This window comes from Triticum aestivum, chromosome 2D (genome assembly GCF_018294505.1).
Source record: "Triticum aestivum cultivar Chinese Spring chromosome 2D, IWGSC CS RefSeq v2.1, whole genome shotgun sequence".
Lineage (NCBI taxonomy): Eukaryota > Viridiplantae > Streptophyta > Magnoliopsida > Poales > Poaceae > Triticum > Triticum aestivum.
This window is the reverse complement of record NC_057799.1, coordinates 14,128,537-14,150,554: the sequence shown is the minus strand read 5'-3', so window position 1 is coordinate 14,150,554 and position 22,018 is coordinate 14,128,537. Positions and strand designations below refer to the sequence as shown.

The window sequence follows — 22,018 nt, the reverse complement described above, 5'->3', positions numbered from 1 at the left end:
AACAAATAGGAATTAATTACTGAAAGCCCATATATGGAAGAGACATCAAACTGAACATACAGCACACTTACAAGAGAGGCAAAACATCCAATAATATTTGCTGCATTTCTTAAATCTCAACTGCCGTCCATCTCTAGTGTACGTGTGGAACAACCGATGGACAGGAAATTAGTAAGAGAGTTGCTAATCACAGAGAACTGGTCGCAGACTGCTAATTAATTATACCGGTAGGAAGCTTCTAATTAAGGAGATACTAGTACTAAATCGAGAGTCCACACTGCATATATAATTTAACCTCCATATATATTTGCTCATAACACTACCGGACTCGCGCCCTATGCCTACAGCCCAGGGCCGTCGGCATAGGTCCTTTGCCGTCGGCATAGATCTATGCCTACGGCTGCCGTCGGCATAGCCCCGTCGGCGTAGATCACGTCAGCGTAGTCATGTCAGACCGTCGGCGTAGTATAGCCGTCGGCATAGGGGCCTATGCCGACGGCCGGGCGTCAGCCGTCGGCAGTGTTTTTCGCCTGACGGCAACGGACGGCGCCCTCAAAAGAGCTAACGATTCACGGAATGCCACGTGGCAGAGGTATGCCGACGGCATACCTCTGCCACATGGCACTCCGTGCTGCCTCCTGGTGGCAGGGCTATGCCTACGGCCAGGCTACGCCGACGGCCAGGAGTGGGCTGTCGGCATAGCTCCAACTAGGCCGACGGCAGCCGTAGGCATGGGTTTGGCCGTCGGGGTAGGCCCGTTTTCCGGTAGTGTAAACTTTGTAAGGAAGCAAGCAAAACGTAAGTTGTACAGCAAACATGCCGATCCGGTGGATGATGAAAAACATAAGATGACGATTAATGGCAATATATGTAAGGACACAACTGGTTACTCGCATCGATAGGTACTAGCAATGCAACATGGGCTCTAGCTTGGGTAAAGATGTATAACAAGTTAAGGGGAGATGTGCACCTGCTGCATGCTATTGCATGGTCTCGTCCTGAATGCAAACAATCCAGACCCCGCCGTCAGAATCAACGATCAGGATGAGATCGTAGCCGGGAGGCGCCATGGTAGGGAGATAGTATGCCTAGGGAACAACATATACATCGCGTAAGATAAGAATACTAAGTCAGAGGGGAAGGAAGAAAGCTCGGGATATATATTACCGCGGCACTTGCACCTTGCACGGCGGGGATGGACGTACCTACTTATGTCTGCCGTGGACGTGCGAATGGTGCGATGAGGGTCGCCGGCGCGCGCTGTTGAGGAGATGGAGGAGATCGAGAAAGGGTTGCAGAGGGAGGGGGAGAATGAAAGAGGTTTGTGTAGTGTGTGTGTGGCAAGGATGAATGGAACTACGGAAGGAAAGATGCTGGGCCTATTTGTAGGTAGGTTTCCACCAGCGCGTGGCGTGGCGGGGCGACAGAGCGAGTTGCTTGTGTAAGAGCGGGGAAGGTTCGTACGCGCGTATCGCCAGATCGAGAGAGCGACGGGTCATGTATCGATCCTATTGCTTTTTTTGAGGGATTCCTATCATCCTCCTCGTACGTAGTACTTTCGATGCACTCGTCCCAGCGGCCATGGCCGCCAGCAGCCAGCATGCAGCGTGCACGTACCAGGTGGACATCGACCAGTTAACTTGATCAACGACGGCGTGCACGTACGGCGGGGCGACCTACGTGAGCGACGGGAGCGCCGCGTTTTGCTAGCTAGCCTATAGGCGTGAGCAGGGAGACTACCGTAGCAGGCGTCGACGCGTACCGTACGCGTGGCTTAGATCGACTTTAGGAGCATTTTCTTTTCTTCTGCTCAGCCATTTTGTTCAACGGAAACTTGAATGGCCGAGTGCACGCGGTCTTGTGGGCTAATGGGCAGGTACACTTCTGATTCATGTCATTAAAAAAATATCTGAAGCTGAGTCCCAGAAAATGTTTTTTTCATGATAATACGTGTCTCATTCATATCATAAAGAACAAAGTACAAGTCACGTAAGAACCGACATGACAAAACTGAAAAGATAGCAGAATATCTCTGAGCTTGACACCAACGCCCGTCACTTGCCTCCGGCACCACCACAACAGTCACCGAAAAAAAAAGAATGACGGATCACCTCCTCACCCGAGCTCGACGCGGCTCCATCGCTGATATGCAGCTTTGCGGACCTACAAGGTGGCTCACCAAAATTGAAGCCATTGCCGTTGAACGAATCAGACCGGGGCAACACCCCGGACACGCCATCGAACTCCAGATCTGGCACCACACCACGATAAGTCGCCAAAGGAGGAAAACATACCTGCCATCCACGCACCACGAACCCAGCACATGTTCTGTCTTCCAGATGTCGTCGATACAGACCACAATCTACATCCGCTCCTGGACTACCTCCTAAGCTCCACGCCGACGCTGGGGCAAACGCCGTCGCAAAGGCGGAACCCAAGGACACAGGTCTACCACGAGGATGCCGCCGCCACGCCATCCTTGCTTGAACACACTGGTTTCCAAATCCATCCCCAACCATAGAACCAATGGCCTCGTCAGGGAAGGATCCGAAGAATCTTTATTCAGCGCCGTCATCGTTGCCGCCGAAGCGAAGACGATGAAGAGCCTAAAAACCTAGACTACACGGGAGTAAAAACGATCCACATGTGTGAATTCGGCGACCCCCCTCACCACCGACGACCGATGTCACCAGCGAAAGGGAGCCGCCGGAGGACGGCGCTGAAAGATGGCCTCTCCTGTCGGCAGCTAGGGTTCCAGCTGCCAGGGAGCAGGGAGGAGAATCTGAAAGTACTACTTTTTAGACTGCTATTTCTTTTTTTTTAACATTAGTACAGACGCAAGCGCTCATCCATACGCGCATACGCTCACCCTATGAACGCACACACGCACACCCTACCCCTATGAGCACCTCCGAGAGACTGAGCCGGCATATAATCTTGAGATTTACGGAGTCACCGTAGGCGCCGAAAATCCTGAAATAAATCCAGGAATAATGTTAGCACCAGGACTTGAACGCTGGTGGGCTAGGGATACCACTGTCTCTCTAACCATCCAATCACAGGTTGAAAATGTGTCGTTGCCTCCTACACGGCGACGCCGGTCCCCAGGTTCACCGGCGCTGCCCGGGACGATTACGAGCTCGTCCTCCTGGCGCGCAAGTTCTGGCCCCAGCGTGTCAACCGCGAGCTCGTCTGCGTGTGCGCTCCGGCAACCGGCGTATGGGACGTGATGGTGAGGCACTTCCCGGAGATTCCCGACGCCTTCACGGCGGACGAGATGTTCTCCTCCAAGGGAAGCTCTTTTGGGCCGGCCTCTATCAAGGCCTCGTTTGCTGCGACAGCGACGACCTGCACAGTACCGGTGATGACTCCACCGTACGTGAAGTTCGACTTCATTAGCCTGCCCTGCGGGTACCTGCTGGAGGACCAGACGGAGTCGGCGAAGAAGACGCGGACTGTCAGCTGCATCGGAGGCTCCATCCAGTTCGTCTGCCTCGACCGACATTGCTCATCTCGTCCAGGCCATAGGGAGCCGGTGGTGGAGGTGTGGACTCTGGACCTGGATCGCCGCCGGTGGAAGAATGGTGGGAGGACAAACAAGAGAGCGTGGGGCCGTGGAGGCTTGGAGCTGGATCCATGCCGGACTGGTAGCTTGAAGATGAACCGATAAAGAGTGGATTTTGGGATAGTTGTGCGACGCTTCGTGGGAAGGTAATAATGGTAGATGAGAAAATCACGCCAAGGGCTGACGTATCACGCGGGATTGTTTCGTCCTTGCAATATTGGGAAATACATCATTGCAATCGTAAAGATATTTCTTTCCCTCCATCGTACAAGGGTCCCCGATTATCGTCCCGAAGATGTATACCCCTCGTCGATCCTCGTTCCGGAGGGGTGTCGACCCGCGACCCGCGACCCCGTTCCCATGGAGAACTATGGGATGGATCAGGAGGGTTACCCGTGCCCATGGAGAGAGTTCCGGAGGCAAGTCCGCTTCATGGATGATGCCGAGGCGAGGGGTGTGGAGCCGCAGTACCCTGTCCTGCTGCCGGGAGGCGCCCTCTCCCTGGTGTTGGCTAACATGCGCCTCAGGAGGAGGAGAATTAAGCAATGAAAAAAATAGCGCGGCGACCTCAAAATATGCTATTAGCGTGCTATATCACGCTACAGCATGCTATTAGCGAGACGTTGTACACTGATATATTTAGCGAGACAATTCTCCATACGCTATAGCGTGCTATTAGCGACGCTATAGCGCGCTATTTTTTTCAGTGGAATTAAGGGTTTTTGTATGCATCGTTGCCACCACTCGAACAGGCAGTTCACCATGGTACATATGATTCTTCTATCTCCAAAACATTGTATGCATCATTGTGTCTATTTAAGCACACCTGTATATACATGGAGAACACAGCCGAACATGGGCTGTTGCTGTTGTTGTTATTGAAGGTGTACCTAGGGGAATCCAGTTTGACGTACTGAGAGAAGCTCTGTCACTTTCTTGCCTAGGATGTCAAAATGTGTATTCAGAGCAGAAGCTCTGTCAGACGTGATTGTTGATGTCGGCAGCTTCTCGGTTGTTCAGCACATTCTAATGGGCAGTCGGTCAGCGTGTCCATAGCTCGCCGACATCAAAGATGAAAGCAACAAACGATTCATCTGTTTGTAGAAACCTTTGGTCAGTGGTTTGTTGGTGGCAACATGGAACTGATGAAGGTAATCAGTCTCCCATGCTGTCCAACAGAAATCCAGGATAGTGATATATTATTTCGGCGAAACAAAGAATGATGGTTTTCGACAGTGCATCATCTTCAGGGGCTCAAACGCCATTGTTGTTGCAGCATAGGGTGCGAATTGAAGGGGACAAAACGCCACAATCCCAAGGTATGCAAACAAGCCAAACAAATGTGCTGCATAGGACAAGCAGCCAGCTAGTGCAGGACCAGGACAAATGCGATAGATGGTGTCAGAGACGATGAGACCTTCAACTGACATATGTCGTAGTTGGTTCTTCTAGCCTTGCACACAGCCTCAGTTCTAGTGAGGGGGGCAGATCAAGTTGTACTGCCATGTAAGCATTCATTATTGATGAGATCATCAGGAAATTGTTGGTACAAAAAGTGAATAAAAGATCCTGAATATAATTACTATTGCCTGTCAAATGAATATGTATACAAAACCTCTGCGCGTACGACACTTCCATGCACGATCTCTGCCCGACATAATAAATCCAGTGAAGTGCCGTAATTCTGCTCTAATCATGGATGATTGGATGTGCAGCATCGTACACTACTCGGACGTCTCGTATGCATAGCGGGCTCAATTGTAGCTTGTTATAGCAAAATAAATGCCGAAAAGTGCCATTATCCAAAACAAACCAGTCGACGCTGAAGGAACCATCCACGGTGGCTTTATTGTACTGCGTTGAAACAGCATGATTGAGGCCAGTCTTGAAACACCAACTCTAGACAGCATAGCTGGTGCACAACGAATGGCCTTGGATGCAAGGGTGCTGATGTAAGTGTAGGCTAGAATACTGGCACCTGCAGCAGAAATGGCATAATACGCAGTTCCCCTGGGTATCACCAGGAAGAGTGCTAGAGCCACGGTACACATCACAGACAGGGCCGCAATACCCAGGAAAAACTTTCCACTAACCAGGTTTTTCAGGCGTGTAGAGCCATCCGACATGGCAAAACCAGCACGCACACAGAAAAATGTGGCCGCTGCAGAGCAAACAAATGTGGCGGTGTCGATCGTCACAAAGATTTGGAACAGAAATCCATTTAAATCCAGTTTGTCCTTGTGGCTGAGTACATTAAAGGGCGCCAGGAGTGCTGCATTGAGAATGAGCACCGCGCACACGGTCAGCATGGATGCTGACTTGCCCACTTTCTTTGATTCCTTCTCCCAGTCTGGTTTAACCACATTTCTGGTAAGATGGTCCCAATTAAAGATACCAAAATCGCCACCGCCATGTAACAGGAGGAAAAATATCCATTCCTTAGACCCCTGGTCAAATGTGTGCGTCAGTGCGTGCCAGATTAAAGAAAACAAAGAGTGCTGATAAGTAGAACTACTACTCCAGTACTAGCAACGAGCCAGCCATACCTTGGAGCTCACTTCCAGGTGACGGCTCAAGAAAGCCAAATCGAGGGGCGTGTAACCCTCCTTGTTCGCCAAATTGAGGAGAACACGCATGTTCGCCATTAAACTGTAGAAGATATCCTCACTTGCATTATTTACGGCCAGATGAAGGGCTGTATTTCCATCCTGATCCTGGGCGTTCAGAATTTGGGTGTCGAACTTTTTCCTTCGAAGCAAAGGCAGCAATCTTCTTGGCAATCCTAAACGAGGGAAAGAAATGTCTTGGCAAGCATAACGTACTATCCCGAGCTTTTCCTTCTCAACTGCAACATGAATAAAATTCTGGCCAGAAGCATTGAGTGAGAGGACACTATGAGGGCATTGTATAAGCAGCTTGTGCAATATAATGACTCTCCCGTGTGCAGCCGCGACGTGTAGAGGAAGTGATCCCATAGAATCTGTGTACAAGGGAGCAAGTGGGTCCTTTTTCATAATGAGTTCTACGATACCCGGGTCTTTACGAAACAATTGAAAGTAACAGCGAGGTGACACAATCAGAACGAATAATGGCGGAATCGCAAAGGATAATGGCAGACGCACAAAGAGTACCGCAGAAAGTACTAGCAGAATCACACATACTAATTGCAGATTTATAATGGGTTCCCTGCGTTCCAAGGAGAGTGATGCCAAAAAATGCAGAGGGGTGCTCCCGGATTCATCTCCTTGCGATGCAAGACCAGCATTCCACTCCAGCAGAATCTCAATCAGCTCTGCAGTTAACATTAACAATATTAACCATCATTTTGGTTGAGGATTCTGCCAACAAGTAGAAATATGGAAAACACAAAAAGCATGCGGAAAATATTGGGGTCGTTTTGCAGAGGATCAAGAACAAAAGACAAAAGATTGATGATGTCCTTGGCAACAATACATCAAATTACAAGGCAATGGCTTCCCTCACTATGCTTACTAATTGGGTAATTTGGAATGAGAGAAACACCCAGGTCTTTTTTTACGTGGAGCCCTCGTCTTATAATAAGTCTTGTACCTCTGCAGATACTTTCAGCTACCATCAAGAGTAAGGCGAACCTATGAGCACGTGGGAATCCTGGTGCCTCTGCTCCGGCTAGTAGTTTAGGTTAGGTTTTTTTTTGTCCTCGCATGGGGAGGCGCTTGGGCATGGCGCAGTGGTAGTCTCTCTCCACTTGTGGCGTGGAGGTCCTAGTTTGGAACCACCTCCTGGCAGAATTATTATGCAAGGGTAAAGTTGTCTAGAAATTCCCTTCCCCAGACCCCACCTTGTGTGGGAGCTTTCAGCACTGGGTATGCCCTAGGGCCGACGCTCGGGCAGATGGCGGCACTTCTTCTTCCAGCTGGTCTACCAGACTCCGATCCTGCGCCCATCTGCTGTCATCGACAAGGTCAGGCCAGCTCCCATAGGGGAGTGGCGACAGCAGCGCGTCAACGGCTCGTTCTAGCGACGGTAGTGGTCGTTCGGTGGTCCAGGGTCCTTGATGTAATTTTCATTATGTTTGGGGTGATTTGTACTTCTGGTGAACCTTTATAATATATCTGGATCTTTTTCTCAAAAAAAAAGGCCAACCTATGGGCAATTGTCGGTACATGCTGGAGAGTAGTGTCCTTTGTATCACTCTTTTTCTTAAGGAAAAAACTTCATTCATCTCCTTCAGTAATGAATGAGGCAAAAATCTTGCTTCCATTTCAATTTTTTTACAGTTTCATACTCCCCCTTCCTCAATTTCTCCCCTCCCTACCATCAGCATCCTGGACCCTCGACACCTCGTTTATATGCCATGCTGACCTTCCACGGTCTCCTATTGGTCCTAGGCACCTGGCAGCACTCAACCACAATGGACACACCTCCTTGAGGAGCATACCGCCTCAATTTCCAACGCCAACAATCACCACCCCAGGTCTAGCGATGAGGGCCTCGGAATCTGACTCTCACGCCACACAGAGCAAGGGCCAAGGAGGAGATTAGGGGGCTTCCATGACGTGCACGGGATGCCGGTGAATGGCAGGCTTCCGACGCCAACAATCGTCACCCCAGGTCTAGCGACGAGGGCCTCAAAATCTGGATCTCATGCCACGCAGAGCAAGGGCAAAGAGGAGATTGGCGGGCTTCCATGGCTGCGCAGGATGCCGGTGAATGGAGAGAAAGAGAGCCCGGATTTGAAAGTTAAGGGTACATCCGTACATTTGCCCTGTATTGATGTTGAGGGACCAAACCCGCACACAATGACAAGTTGAGGAATGAAAACATATTTTTCTGAGAACAAATTGATGATTTGTGTCCTACAGCAAAAAGAGATTAACAAAATCTCTTTGTGTTGTATAACTCGACATCTCTTGGATTTTTTTTTTCATACAGTGCGCATAAGATATTTTTTCGCAATTATTTGTGTGCGCACCTAAATTAACTCTTTTTTAATGCTCACGAGAATACAAACATACAAAGGGGTGCATATGTGCCTATGTTCATATGAGACTTTCCAGAGGAGATGTCATAAGAAAAGAATAAGCAACATGGGTCTAAAGTAAACTACCCTAGATATTATCCTCACACGGTCACGCCATATTAGAAGCTCCTTTTGGAAAAAAGAGAGAACAAAACAAAAAGTTGCGGCTTGGAGATGTAGAGGAATGTTGCAGGTTGTGCTTTGGGTTTTCTGTATCGCGTGCTGTTTGTGGGCATAGACTCACGGCATGCTTGTGTTGTGTGCATTGATGGATCTATGTGAACCTGGCTGCTGCTTCAGCAATATCACAAGCAATGAAATTGGGGGCTCTCCTGAGCTCCATTTGAAAAGAAAAGAAAAAAGACAAAACAACAATCCTACGGATACTGCATCGGGGACGCTACATATGTTGCTGCTCATGCTACTGTGATCATCCGGAGTAGCAATAATATGCTGGAGGGTTTTCGCCGTTACCAACTTCCCATCGCATTAATTTGAATTAATACAAAACAAGATGGAAAAAAAATACTGGATGCCTCGTGAAAAGAATTGAGGGAAATGAAACTGCCAGTGGTTACCTTTGTCTAGGAGAACAATGGCAGCATGCAATGCTGTTTTCCCTGCAGGCCCTGCAAAGGATGCCACATACTTGTATGGCCTTTGTGTGAGGGCCCGGACAATATCAATCCTTCGTAAAGTGGTAGCCAAGTAGAGTGGAGATATACCATCATTGTCCACTATCTGCACCAGTGAGGGGCTTTCTAAGCCCTGAACATTTTCGTCCTCTGAAATCAGTATCTCTACAACCTTTGCATGTCCATGGCGCACTGCCTCGTGTAAGCACGTGTCTCCTTTGAGATTTTGGGCCCTCTGAAACTTGGCAATACCCATGTCACTCATTATACCGAATAAAAGTTTGACCATATCATCATGCCCTCTGTGTGCCGCATAATGCAGTGTTGTATCTCCTCTGTTGTTCACTGCTGATAAGAGCACTCTTGAGAGGGCTCCATGGTTCTTCCAGATGTCAACCACTAGTTTCACATTTCCATGCCATGCAGCAATGTGGAGAACCCCGTCCCCATCAGAGGTGACTCGATAACATCTACTGAGAAACTCGGAGGATGTTAATGGAGAATCAGCTGCACGAGATGTCGCAGGCGCTTCTCTACTTGGATTCCAGTGCGAATTAAAATAACAAATATACTCATTGGAGCTTTCAGCAGAAGGCACTAACGCTGGGCAAATGCTGATTGCCAAATCATTTTCGGCAGTAAGTGTAGCACCTGCCACAACAAACTCCTGCAATTTGGAATCCATCACCTTCCCTGTAGAGAAACAGAGTGACCTACAGTTCAGTCAATCCATATGATAAACAACTAGTGGGAATTTAGTGCACCTCTTTCACTTCCAAAGCAATAAACTAAAATAGTACCTCCGATCCAAAATAAGTGTCGTGGTTTTAGTTCGAATTTGAACTAAAAGCACCACATTTATTTTGGATCGAAGGGAGTAGAAAATAAACACATGTCAATGTTGGAGCCTTCTAAGTCCATGTAAAGTTCCATGCACAAAATATATAGGTTTCATGTCCAATCATTGCCCGCTTGTTCTCAAGAAAATTCAGATCAATCAGTTCAAGGGATTCTGGTTCGAATGTGGTTAATGAGGTTTGGACCAAGCAAGTCAGAACAAGAGACTCCATTAGGCTGAACACCAAGCTGTCTAGAGTGGCTGCTGCTATCAAGAAATGGATCAAGAAAACAGTGTGACGGCCAAGCTTTACGTCGAACTTGGTAATTGGGATCATTCTCAGTGTTGACTTTTTTTTTTTTGAGGGGATTTTTCAGTGTTGACTTAACCCAAGAGGAAAGGGAGCCACCAAAGGATGAGAGGAAGCTGAGGTGTCTATTACAAAGCAAGTTCCTCTGTGTCATGGATGTTGATCGAGAGAGGCAGTCTCGCCTAACCTGGATTAAGGAGGAAGACGCGAATCTGTTCCATCTGTCAGACGTTTCTTTGCAGGAAAGGTGTTATGGAAGGCCCCCCCCCCCCCCCCCCCCCTGTTCATCATTGTAAAATAGCCGAATGCTAGCGATTGCCACTGACCAGCATGTCCTTTCGCCCCTCCAATTTTGGTCAGCTAGACTGCAAACAAGTTTTTACACCGGCAATGCTGCTTTTCATCAACCCTCTGAGGACTGAAATCTTGGTGGTTCAGGTCATACAGTAGCTCTTCGGTGATGCTTTTGATATGCGAATTAAATATTGACAAATGTGTGGCTTATCCGATAGCTTGCGATGTCACTGATTTCTGTGAGATGTTTGCAAGTTTCGGGGGTAAACAAGGATTTTTCCTTCTACATGTCTTGGACTTCCACTTGAGTTCAGAAAACCTCTAAGGCCCCGATTGGAATGGGTGTAAATTTCTACAACTGTGTTTATTTTACAGGTGTAAATTACCAGTCAAAGCTGATTTTTCGCCTGGAAACAAAACGACCCATCCAGGCGTGTATTCTAAACCAGCGGAATACGAGCAAGCGGGGCCTAAGGATTCAGGTGCAACCTCTAATTGATAAAATTGCTAGAAGGCTGATGGCTTGGAAAGGGGAAGCTAGACAGGGGAGACTAATGCTTGTCAACTTAGTGATCACCTCAGCAACTTCTTTCCTCACTTCCTTCCCTGCTGACAAGTGGTTTGTGAAGAAAGTTGACAAGCTAAGACGTACTTCCACTGTAACAAAATGTAAGACGTTTTTAACAATTGCATGTGAAACAAAAAATGTCCTATATTTTGTTACAGAGGGAGTAGCTTTCTATGGAACAGAGATGGGGAGATGCATGGAGGCAAACGTATGGTCAGTTGGAAGAAGATTTGTGAGCCAAAGACATACTGATGTCTGGGAATCAAAGATATTCAGAGTAACAGTAGATCAATGCGGCTTTATTGGAGTGTTACAGCTGGGCTAATGAGGATAGACCTTGGAATGGAAAGGCACTGTTACACCATGAGATGAAATAGATAAGCAGCTTTTTGCTGCTTGCTCTACAATCTCTGTTGGCAAGGGCAAGAATGTTAGTTTTTAGAAAGATAGATGGCTCAATGACGAGGCACCGCGATACCTAGCTACTGAGATTTGTAAGCTAGCGCAAATCAAATCTATAAAGGTTCACGATGCTCTATCTAATGGCAGGTGGATGAGGGGCCTGCATAGGATCAGCAATCAAAGGCAGCTTCAATTAGTGGGGTTGTAGGAGAAGGTTCAGCTTGTCCAACTGAATGATGACACTCCATTTTTCCTGGTGCCTTTCGGCTAATGGTGACTACTCCACGCGCTCAGCTTTCCGTACATTGGAAGAATTCCACAGCAATAGATAATTTTTCATAGCTAGTAATAGGAAAAGCCATACAAAAATGAGGGGTTGCATGAAGAACAAAGAGTTGGCATTCTCACCTAATACAAATCCTAGACACTCCCAAACACTTTGTGCCAAACCCCCAAAGGGCCACCGTCAAGATCTACGAGTTACCATGAGAAGTAACCCAGAGCTTATCGACCTGCTCCGGAGGGCCTCCGGATTCGGGCTTTTCACTCATGTAAATCCCGGAGTATTCCGAGAACCTAGGTCCACGATTTTGGGTTGGCCCAGGACCTCTAGGCTGACCAGACCGTGAGGCTGACAAGCAGATCTTCAGGGCTCGTATTTAAGCCCCTCTTCTTCCCCAAGGGTAGGTGTCGACCAGATATGCAAGCTCTATCATTGTTGACCACCCAAAACTCTCATTAACCCTCCACAACCAACAAAACTTTGATTTGTTTGAGGGAGAACAAGAGAAACCATATATTTGTGATTCCCCCAAGCCAATCTTGAATCTCTGTTGAATTCTTTGTTCTACTTGTTAATCTTGGGTTTGTTTGGAACTCTAGACGGTTTGGTGTCACCCGAACGCTTCTAAGTTTGTGGATTTGCTCAAGAAATTTTGCGAAGGTTGTAGGTCACCAACCTCTTAGCGATTGGGCAATGCACTTCGTGTCCAAGGCGAAACATTAGTTTTCGTTGAGGTACTTAGTGGCCCTGCCTCTCAAATGGAGGTTAGATTCCTCCAAGGACCTGAACTTGGGGCTAAATCACCACTTCTTCGTGCCTTCAGTTATTTCGCTCCTAGCTTTATTATTTGTTCAGAGTGGTACTAGCTTGTGATTTGTTCTATCTTGTTGCTAGTGCTGCCTTGTCATATAGGTTGATTCACTTAGTTGCATTATAGAGAACTTATAATTCCGTGATCCCTAGAATCAACGGAAAAAAAGTTTAAGTTTGTAGTCACCTATTTACCATCCCCTCTAGTTGACATCTTTGATCCTTAACGATATTTTAAGAACTTATGATACAAAGTGCTTTATAATATTAACATGTATAACAAGACTCTTAACCAGTAAGTATTAGAAATTCTACAAGATTACACTTAATGATATTAAGTGCATAACTACAATACACTGAGAAATCATCTAAATATTATGATTGAAGGTTGCTTGTTGCGCGGTTGTGACAACCAGTAGGGAAAGCCGGGACTAGCTAATGCTACAATTTTTTACTAAATGTCCCTCCAAATTGTCCTTTGCTGAAAAAGGCACCTGTTGATAATACCACAAATAGGGGCAAAGTGATAATTGAAAGGTGCAGCCAAGTTCACGTGCTATCAGGTGAAATAAATATTTTTTTAATTTCAATAAAATTTGAGAAATATACACATGTCAATATTCGAGTCCGCAGCTTGCTAGTAATTTTTTGTGTAGATAATATCAGTTTTCCATCGGTATAGAAAAAACTAACTTGCGCTTTAAGATTTTGCTTTTTTAGAACACTGTGTTTAATATTTTTTTACAGGGCATAGAAATGTCATTTTGGTGGCACAACTTTACAAGTATGTTAAAGAACCAAATTCAAATATGTACATAGTTATTTGTTTTGTCAATCTATAGTATTTTTCATTTTTAAGTTCATGACGGATGCAGGTGCATCCCAGAGCCATTTTGTTCACATGGCCAGAGCTACTACTTAGATCTAGAACAAATATTTCTCCTACCACCTAGCTAAAACATTATTGATCCTGAGAATAGCATATCAAACCCCATTATATATGCAGTCATCCGGGGGATTGGGGTTCAGTCCCGCAAAATTCACAAGCAATTACCAGTGGAGAATAAGGTATGTGCCCGTTCGTATTGTCCTATATTCACCCGTGATCTCAAATTGTGCGAGCAGTCGTACTAACCTTTGTCGTGCTGGTGAGCATATCTGGGATGTGTGTTAATGTGTAGGTCTACTATATCATGAAAAAAAAAACAGACATATTGAGCCTCCACAACATCTCACCAGGAAGATCTTTAATTTTTGAAGAAACTTCTTCAGGCAGATGTACAATGTTATCCTTGCACGAGAGTATGTATGCCAGAAAATCCTTCCGCAACTCCCTTGATTCCTAATAACATATGACATCCAGTTATCTTGCAGTATAGCCAAAAGGAGAAAAAGAAGGAACATCAAGGTAGAGACCACTTACAGTTGGAAACCATCGAGCGAGTCGATGACCGTCCCACAAGCGCATGAAATTGAATACGAAAAATCCACTATCATAACTACAAGTGGAGCAAGAGGAAATAGGGTCAAGTATCTCACACACAACTACACAAGATATGAAGGAAAGTAATCGAGTAAATTGCATCAGAATTATGGAAACTTAATCCAGTTTTCCTGGGAGGTCCCTGAGCTTCTTCATGTTTGGTTTCATGTGTACTGCACCCTGGGATTCTACTGCATTTTACATTTGTCTGTGTTGTATTTTACAGAAGTTCCTAATGTACCTTTTCTACAATGTTTTCACGCTAATGTGTACTGCATGTTTCAGAGTTTCCAGCATATTATGGTATTTTCTAAAGTATTTTTACACTGGTTTTTATTGCATTTTTCATATGTGCCTATACACGAATGTGTACTGCACAGACCACAAAAAAATGTTTTGTTCGAGTCTTGCCTCTTTTACGTGTAGTCTACTGTAATTTTAGTCCATTCTATATTTGGATGGCGGTTAGATCTGTAAGTGTACATTGATGGTTAGATTGAATAGGATTCCTTTTACGTGTAGTCTACTATCATACTTCGTATCATATAGCTACCAAAGGAAAGGGATCCTATTCATGCATACACTGATGGTTAGATCTGTAAGTGTGGCAGCTCATACCTGTTCTGTTGTCTAGGTAATTTGGGGAACCCATATTCCCAGCTTCGAAAGTCAATTGCAAAGTCCATTGTTATGGTAAGTGCATCGCAGACATCACATCTAATTTTCTGGTGGCGCTCAGCAGGATCAACACCTTTGGTAGTATCTGGTTGAGAATCTAGAATACTGAGCTTTTGGTCGCACATGTTGAAAGCGTACAAAGTCCAATGGTCACCAGGAATGGCGACTGGGATGAATACCTAGATAAAGACAAAAAAGAAAACATTGTTAAACTTGCATGCACTAAATTAATCCATCTAATACCCATTAAACTTGAATCATGATAATAACACATTACTTCTATTACTAAACTTCATTATGGATTTGGGAGCATCGAAATGGTTGTCAGGACTCAGGAGAACATGCTGCTGACATGAATAATCAATTCAGAAAAGAGTTTAAAATGTAATGATGCCCCGCATGTTGTTGTGGGAATTGGTTGCAATATATTTAGATTTTTGGTTGTATGGAATATTTACATTTAGATTAATAATAGAACTGAAAGTGAATATACATTTCATTATTGTATGGTTGTAAAATATTTACTGAATATAAGTAGCATAATAAAATGAAACAAATGATCTTTTCGTATGCATAGTTGCATGTTGAGTTGGCATATTTCCATGTTGAGACAAATAGGTTAGTGAAGATCATATATTTCCATGTCACAATTTTGCGCCAAGGAAAAAAAGTAGTGCTAGATGCATAGTGAATTTTTTAAAAAAATAAGCTGGAAAATATTTTTTTCACCAAGGAGCACCTACTCTTGGGTGCAATTTTGAATTACCCTGGTTTAAGGGCATACAAAGATCATGTTTATAACACAACTAATTTACTCACGCTAGCTTTCCTTCAGGTAGAGAGAACGATATCATACCATATGTGACCGTGAAGCATTATACAGAACTGATCCACGATAAAATGTTTTTTTCAGAACCATGGGATTGGAATAGCCATTCAGTGATTTTACCGCCCAGTCTGAATCAACATAGTGCCTCCAACCCAGACACTTAGTATTCAATAATTCATGGGCATCCTTTCTCATCATGTTGCTAACAGCCAAATTTAGGCATATGGTGTCCATCATTTCTCCACGCTTCATTAATTGCAGAATATCTCCAGTCCTTTAACACATAACACCCATAGCACATGGAAACGCAATAAAAACATCGTTATGAGCTAACAGACAAAGTAAAAACCATCATGTTACAAGAAAATACACACATTGCACTTACCACTGCCACATAGGCAAAGCATTATTGATAGTGTACTGATACAAATCCTCGAGTATTTTGGCGTCTGGTCTACCGAAAGACTGCCTTTTAATCAAGAAAGGAGATATTAACATCTTGCATGGCTCTACTAGAATCTTTGTTCCCGGAGCAACCACAGATAAGGGTGGCATCGCATTATCAATAGCCCTGGTGGTCGATGGAATGACTGCAACTGATGCTTCTATAAACGAACAAAATGATAAGTATAAGAATAAACTGAATGTACACTGGAGATACTTTTAGCAAACATATTAAAAATTGAAAATAAGAGTCCATTAGTTTTAGTTTATTCCACAAGATAATATTTATTGAATTGCTTTATAAATTCCTCAAAACTTTAGAAGACAAATAAATTCTCACTATAGTTAATGCTTAGTTCACAAAAAATGGTGTTACTACTAGTTGAATGATGCAGTAGAAAAACAGAGTAGAAACTAATGTAACATGTACTACAAAAAATAGTACAGAAAACATAATACAAAGAAACAACATAAAACATGTAGTATGAAAAATATATTACAAATCAAAAAAGTTAACTGCCAAAAAAGTTAACTGTAAAAAATCAATATCAAGATGATATCAAATTACACCCGACTTTTGCAAATACACAATATATCAGGAACCTGTGGAGACATTGAGGATAGACACAACCAAATTATTAAACACGGACCAACGACACACAACAAGCATCAACACTATCCAACGTCCTTAACAATACACAAACTACAAGAAAGATTCTCTGAAAGCAACGCCTTTAGGCCGGATCCAACCAAAATAGGTCAGATCATGGGTCTCACCCAGAAGAGCGCATCTAACCAAACTAGTCCAAAGCAATGCCTTCAACAAGGACACGGCGTGTAAACACCGCCATTTCCAGGTAGAAACAAACCTAGGGTTTTCACCTGAGAGCCTGAGACCCGATACTCGAAAAGCACCACTTAGCCAAAGTCACCGTGTGTTGTAGGCACCACTTGCCGAAGAAGACAATGCTACATGGAAGGGCACACACATGCCATGCTCACGAGATATTGAAATCCAACCCTACCATGGAATACATGCATGGAGACAGCCGCTTGTGCGCGCATAGCTCTAACGTGGCCATCACCACGGGGTCGCAAACATGCCCAAATACATGAGCTGCTACACAACGCGGAGAGTTTATGCGTCCATCGAGGACACAAGACACACTATTGAGGACAAGACACACTAATGAGGTTGCGACACCCACGGTCTTCAGACATAGATCCATGAACCATCTGTCGCCAAGAGGCTAGTGCTCGTTGGTGAGTTGATAAGGCTAGCTGCGCGGGGCACCAACAAGCGCAACAACATGACGCATCGAGCGGGCTTCCATCCCGATAGATCATCGAGCGGGCTTCCATCCCGATAGATCATCGAGCGGGCTTCCATCCCCATAGATCACTGCCCTACCACGCTGATGTGTTGCTGAACCTCGAAGGAGATGTCGTCGGCAGCCACATCATCTCGAGCGCACGCGCTCCGTAGCCACCCTGGTAGAGCCGACGACTCAAACTACACAAAGAAGCGACGACCAAGAGCCGCGTAACTCTGAGGCCACCGCAAGTCATAGTCGCAACACCCACACCCGCGCTGCCTTGGGTCCACCTAAATCATGTCGCTCTCAAACAAAGTGAAGGAACCGGAGGAAATATAGCGCCTCCTAAGCCGCCTTGCAAACGACCCACCTAAATTGTCGATAATGAATGGAGCAACATTCCATGGGCATTTTCATACTATGGTACTAGTGGCAATGTACGACCTCGAGACTAGTTTAAAAGTCCTTGTATTTTGATCCTAACTTTGATCACCAATTTAACCAACAAAATATAAATTATATGCTATGAGGAGCACCACAAGGACGGAAGCAAGAGGCGCTTCTGCCGCATTCCACCATGAGGCATTTGTCCTGTGGCAGCTAGTGGTCGCAACCTTGGAGGCTGCTAGGTCCTTCATAGCACTGCTGGGTAGCTATATATCTAGTAATGTATAATTGTAAGAGTACAAACTTTCACTATTTGTTATGCAAATTTGTCCACAGAAGAGAACATAGGGGGCGGAAGGTGGAGAAACATAGGATATGAGGGTGTTTTGCCCATTTCCTAAAAAGTGATACGATTTTGACTCCTGGCGGAGAAAACGAATGGACAATCTGGGAAATATTTTTAAAGGTGTATTAGGATGGTGCAAAGGAAAATAAACACATTAGTATGTACTCCCAGGCTACATATCGTTAGTTGTTTGCTCACCCGTGAATTATACATACCTAAATTTCAGGAAAAAGAATCAAGAATGATGTATGCAAAATAAAAAGACCTGAAGGAAGTTTTTTCATCAGCCGATCTAGACTATCAGGTAGCCCATGTGCTTCGTCTATGTCGAAAGAGAGTATGTATGCTAGGAATTCCTTCCGCAACTCCATTGTTTCCTAGCAAACATACAAGACCAATTAAAGAGATTATCAACAAACGCATGAGGAGTGAACACCAAAAAAAAAGTATCAACTCAGCTGGTAGACTTGCTTACACTGGAAATTGATCCAACAAGTTCATTTCCATTCCAATGACGCATGAACTTGAATACGAAGAACCCACAGTCGTTGGAGCTACACTCAGAAGGGAGTCCAAAATTAATCACCAAGTATGTGTCTCAAATACAAATTAAGCATAAACAAATGGATTGTGCAAGAGATAATTAGCACCCGTTTTCTTGTTGAGGTACTCGGGGAGGATAATCAACTTTCCAAACTTTAAAATCAGACATGTTATAGAACATTTTAAACTTGTCATTGGCCCTCACAAGAGCTTTGTAGATCTTCAACGGAATGCATTCATGACGATAATATATTTCTTTTGAACCAGAATCAAGGGAACATGGTAGTGAATCCAAAATACTTAGCTTGCGATCATTCATGTTGAAAGCATACATCGTCCAATGATCTCCATAAATGACTGGAACACATAACTGTAATACATTCCAACAGAAATACATAGTAGAAAATTGCATAAATGTAACTGGGAATATACTAAAAGAAAATATAATCAGTTCATGCATCAACTTAATATAAAGAGAATATATGCATACCACTTCAATATTGGAACCTTTCAAAGCATCGCACACACCCACAAAGTCCTTATCGAAAAAAGAGTCCAGCTGAATATTACTATCATCGTCTAGTTTGCACTCAATGGCACCCCTCTATGAGGAAGATAAAGACGAACAACAATTTTACATTACAATTAAGATGACCTGAAGAGCATAATTATTATGTATAAACCCAACGCAAAATATTGAACTTACTGCAAAGTCCGTACTGAAGTAGTGTTTGCAGCACGAAGGTTCAGAATTTTTCAGATCTCCATCACTTGATTTCTCTCTTGCCATCTTTCGAATAGCAAAGTTTAAGCTATCAGTATCCATCCTTCCTTTTTCTTTCACTGCATCCTTGATGGTTTTGAGTTTTAAACTAATTGGTGGTGGACCGCGACATGACACACACTCTGCCCTGCACGTAGGTCAACTGCAAAATATGAGAATATGACATCTCCAATTGACACACACACTGCCTGATCGACGTATACCTTTCTAATGTGGGATGAACCAAGGACATAGTGTGTTTATACAGCTCATCTAATGCGTGTGAAATAGCAAGATCCCTCTGCTTAGATGCTATGTTGCTTGACAACGGTAAACCATCTCCGGCCAACTTGGAAGCTGGATCACCGTGGACACTCGCTGGGGTATCCTCCTTCAATTTTTCAACGACGCCGCTACCCTGACTGAACTTCGTCATCTCTATACTCGTCGGATGCGACTGAGATGTAGTGCTATCATATAGCCTAATCGCAGCATCAGTGGTGGATGAAAGGTTTAGTTCGTCCTGTATATCACGAGCCCATAATTGAAGGAAAGTGAAAAGAAATATATTCTACCTCCGTTCCAAAATGCATGACTTCTTAGAGAGCATGTAGTCAAACATATCTATCTTTCATAAATAAAAAATATGGAGTATATAGAATTATTTGATAAAAATTGTACAATAAGATTCATCATGAAAAATAGTTTCTAAATATATATACTTTACCTTTTTTACTAACATATCATATAAAAACAGTAGTAAAATTTACATCTGGTGGACTGTGTTGTAGAAATCCAGTGCACATCTTGTTCAGTGAGTGCAGATTTCTTGCCTGTGTGGGCTATAGTTCCCTACTATCTACTGTGAAATTCTGGTTCGAGATTCACATATTTGTTGTGTCGGCGCTATATAAAATTGTAGTACTCTCCATGATGACCCAAATCCGTATTTAGTACTACCTCTGTTTCTAAATGTAATTTGAACTGCAAAAATGTCTTACATTTAGGAACAGAGGTAGTATGTACTAAGCTATTCATATGCATGTTAAGCATTAAATCTACAACCCTTACATCCTTTTTTTTCGTTGAAATTTTAGGAGCTTACAACCTTCTTATTAATAGTCCAAAAGGGATAGAAAAAACACAATTTCATAACGATTTTAATCTCACACAAACTGTGACTTTCAACTCTGAGAACTATACATGAATACAAAATTAATTAGATAACCTTTTCATATTTGGTTTTTGTGTTGTTTTCTCTTGGATCTGATTATTACGCACGGTTCAAATTAGTTATTATCACCAAATTTTCACTTTCATTAGTAGTATGGTGTCATTAGGAGATGAAATATGCAAGTAAGAATGCAAGATCGTGTTGTTTTAGAAAACAAGGAGTTCAAAGTAGATGTATGTACAGTACATACATAGCACCAATCGTACACAACACCTATTGACATGTATACTGAGACACGCATAAAAGATTACAGGTACGCATTGTCATCAATATCAATGCTACAGATCAGGATATGTCATCTAGAATAAAGATATGTGGAGGTATGTCCTTTTTTTGGGAAAAAGATATGCCGATGTCTCTTTTTTTGGTGGGAAAAAGATATTGCACAAGTTACAAAACCATTTATAGACAATACATACTCCCTCCGTCCCATAATATAAGAATGTTTTTGACTATCATGGGACGGAGGGAGTACTAGTTATGTGACAGACCAGAGTACACACACAGCAAAAAATGGGGGAATAAGCAGCACCTGAGTACCCGGAGAAGACATTTGCTGTGATAACTCTGTGAGTGTTGGAGGAGATTTACACCACAAGGAATGGGCGAATGGCGCGGGAGAGAGCTCCTTGGCACAGCTTTTATAGACCAAACCTAGGCATGCCTAGCTGCAGCTTTCACGGAAACTACAAGGTACATCACAATCTTGTCAGTATAAGCATGACTCAACCTTGCCCAACTTGGACATGTTGGACTCCGACAGATGAGAAATCAGTGGTGATATACCGTGGGGGCCGAGCGTCGGCGCTGAGCCGCTGACCTTCCTAGCCGGACAAGCCCGGATCTGTCGGCAGCGGCGTGGACAACAGCGACCCACTTGGCCCTCTGCAATGGGAACGGCTGGCCACTGGAGTGATGGACGCCGTCTGGCCTCCCCGGTCCTCAACGGCGGCGACATGGAGGGCCGCACACTCGGCGGGTCTCAGCGTCAAAGACATTGAATCCCTACTCGCAGAAAGAGAAAAACGACATTGAATCCCACCTCAGGCGAACAAATCCGGGAGGACCTCACCCTCGGAGCCAACCGGCGGGGAAGGGGACTGGCCAAGGAAAGGGAGACAATGCGGAACAAACTTTTATACTGGGAAACATCTAAGATTGCTGCTGGATGGCTGCCCCCGTGCCTCCATGCCGCCGGAGGCGGGGGAGAAGGGGATAGGTCTGAAGAATGTCCAAGAGAAAGCGGCTCAGCCACCAGCCACAGCCAGGGAGAATTATTTTTTTCAGG

The 22,018-nt window shown here is 44.4% G+C and overlaps 1 protein-coding gene across 9 annotated transcripts; it reads right to left on the bottom strand.

The window, feature by feature from the left end:
- Window positions 1–5,041: 5,041 nt before the first annotated feature.
- LOC123051122 (uncharacterized) lies at window positions 5,042–21,991 on the bottom strand. 9 transcript variants are annotated; one of them, XM_044473910.1, is made up of 17 exons: window positions 21,865–21,977; window positions 21,517–21,735; window positions 21,263–21,416; window positions 19,721–20,019; window positions 19,440–19,644; window positions 19,224–19,337; window positions 18,841–19,103; window positions 18,666–18,744; window positions 18,456–18,567; window positions 16,083–16,302; window positions 15,725–15,971; window positions 14,809–15,047; window positions 14,131–14,206; window positions 13,944–14,049; window positions 9,146–9,895; window positions 6,112–6,857; window positions 5,042–6,012 (listed from the first exon to the last, which is right to left on the bottom strand). In XM_044473910.1, the coding sequence occupies exons 3-17, from the start codon at window positions 21,281–21,283 to the stop codon at window positions 5,320–5,322; spliced, it is 4,170 nt and encodes a 1,389-aa protein (XP_044329845.1). In that variant the 5' UTR covers window positions 21,284–21,416; window positions 21,517–21,735; window positions 21,865–21,977; the 3' UTR covers window positions 5,042–5,319. The 9 variants fall into 9 exon arrangements, 7 of the variants coding, with proteins under 7 accessions (XP_044329845.1, XP_044329846.1, XP_044329847.1 ...); XR_006423948.1 differs by lacking the exon at window positions 5,042–6,012 and having other exon boundaries at window positions 6,445–6,545; window positions 6,727–6,857; window positions 9,146–9,215; window positions 9,293–9,895; window positions 21,517–21,991; XR_006423947.1 differs by lacking the exon at window positions 5,042–6,012 and having other exon boundaries at window positions 6,528–6,545; window positions 6,688–6,857; window positions 9,146–9,215; window positions 9,293–9,895; window positions 21,517–21,991.
- Window positions 21,992–22,018: the final 27 nt, after the last annotated feature.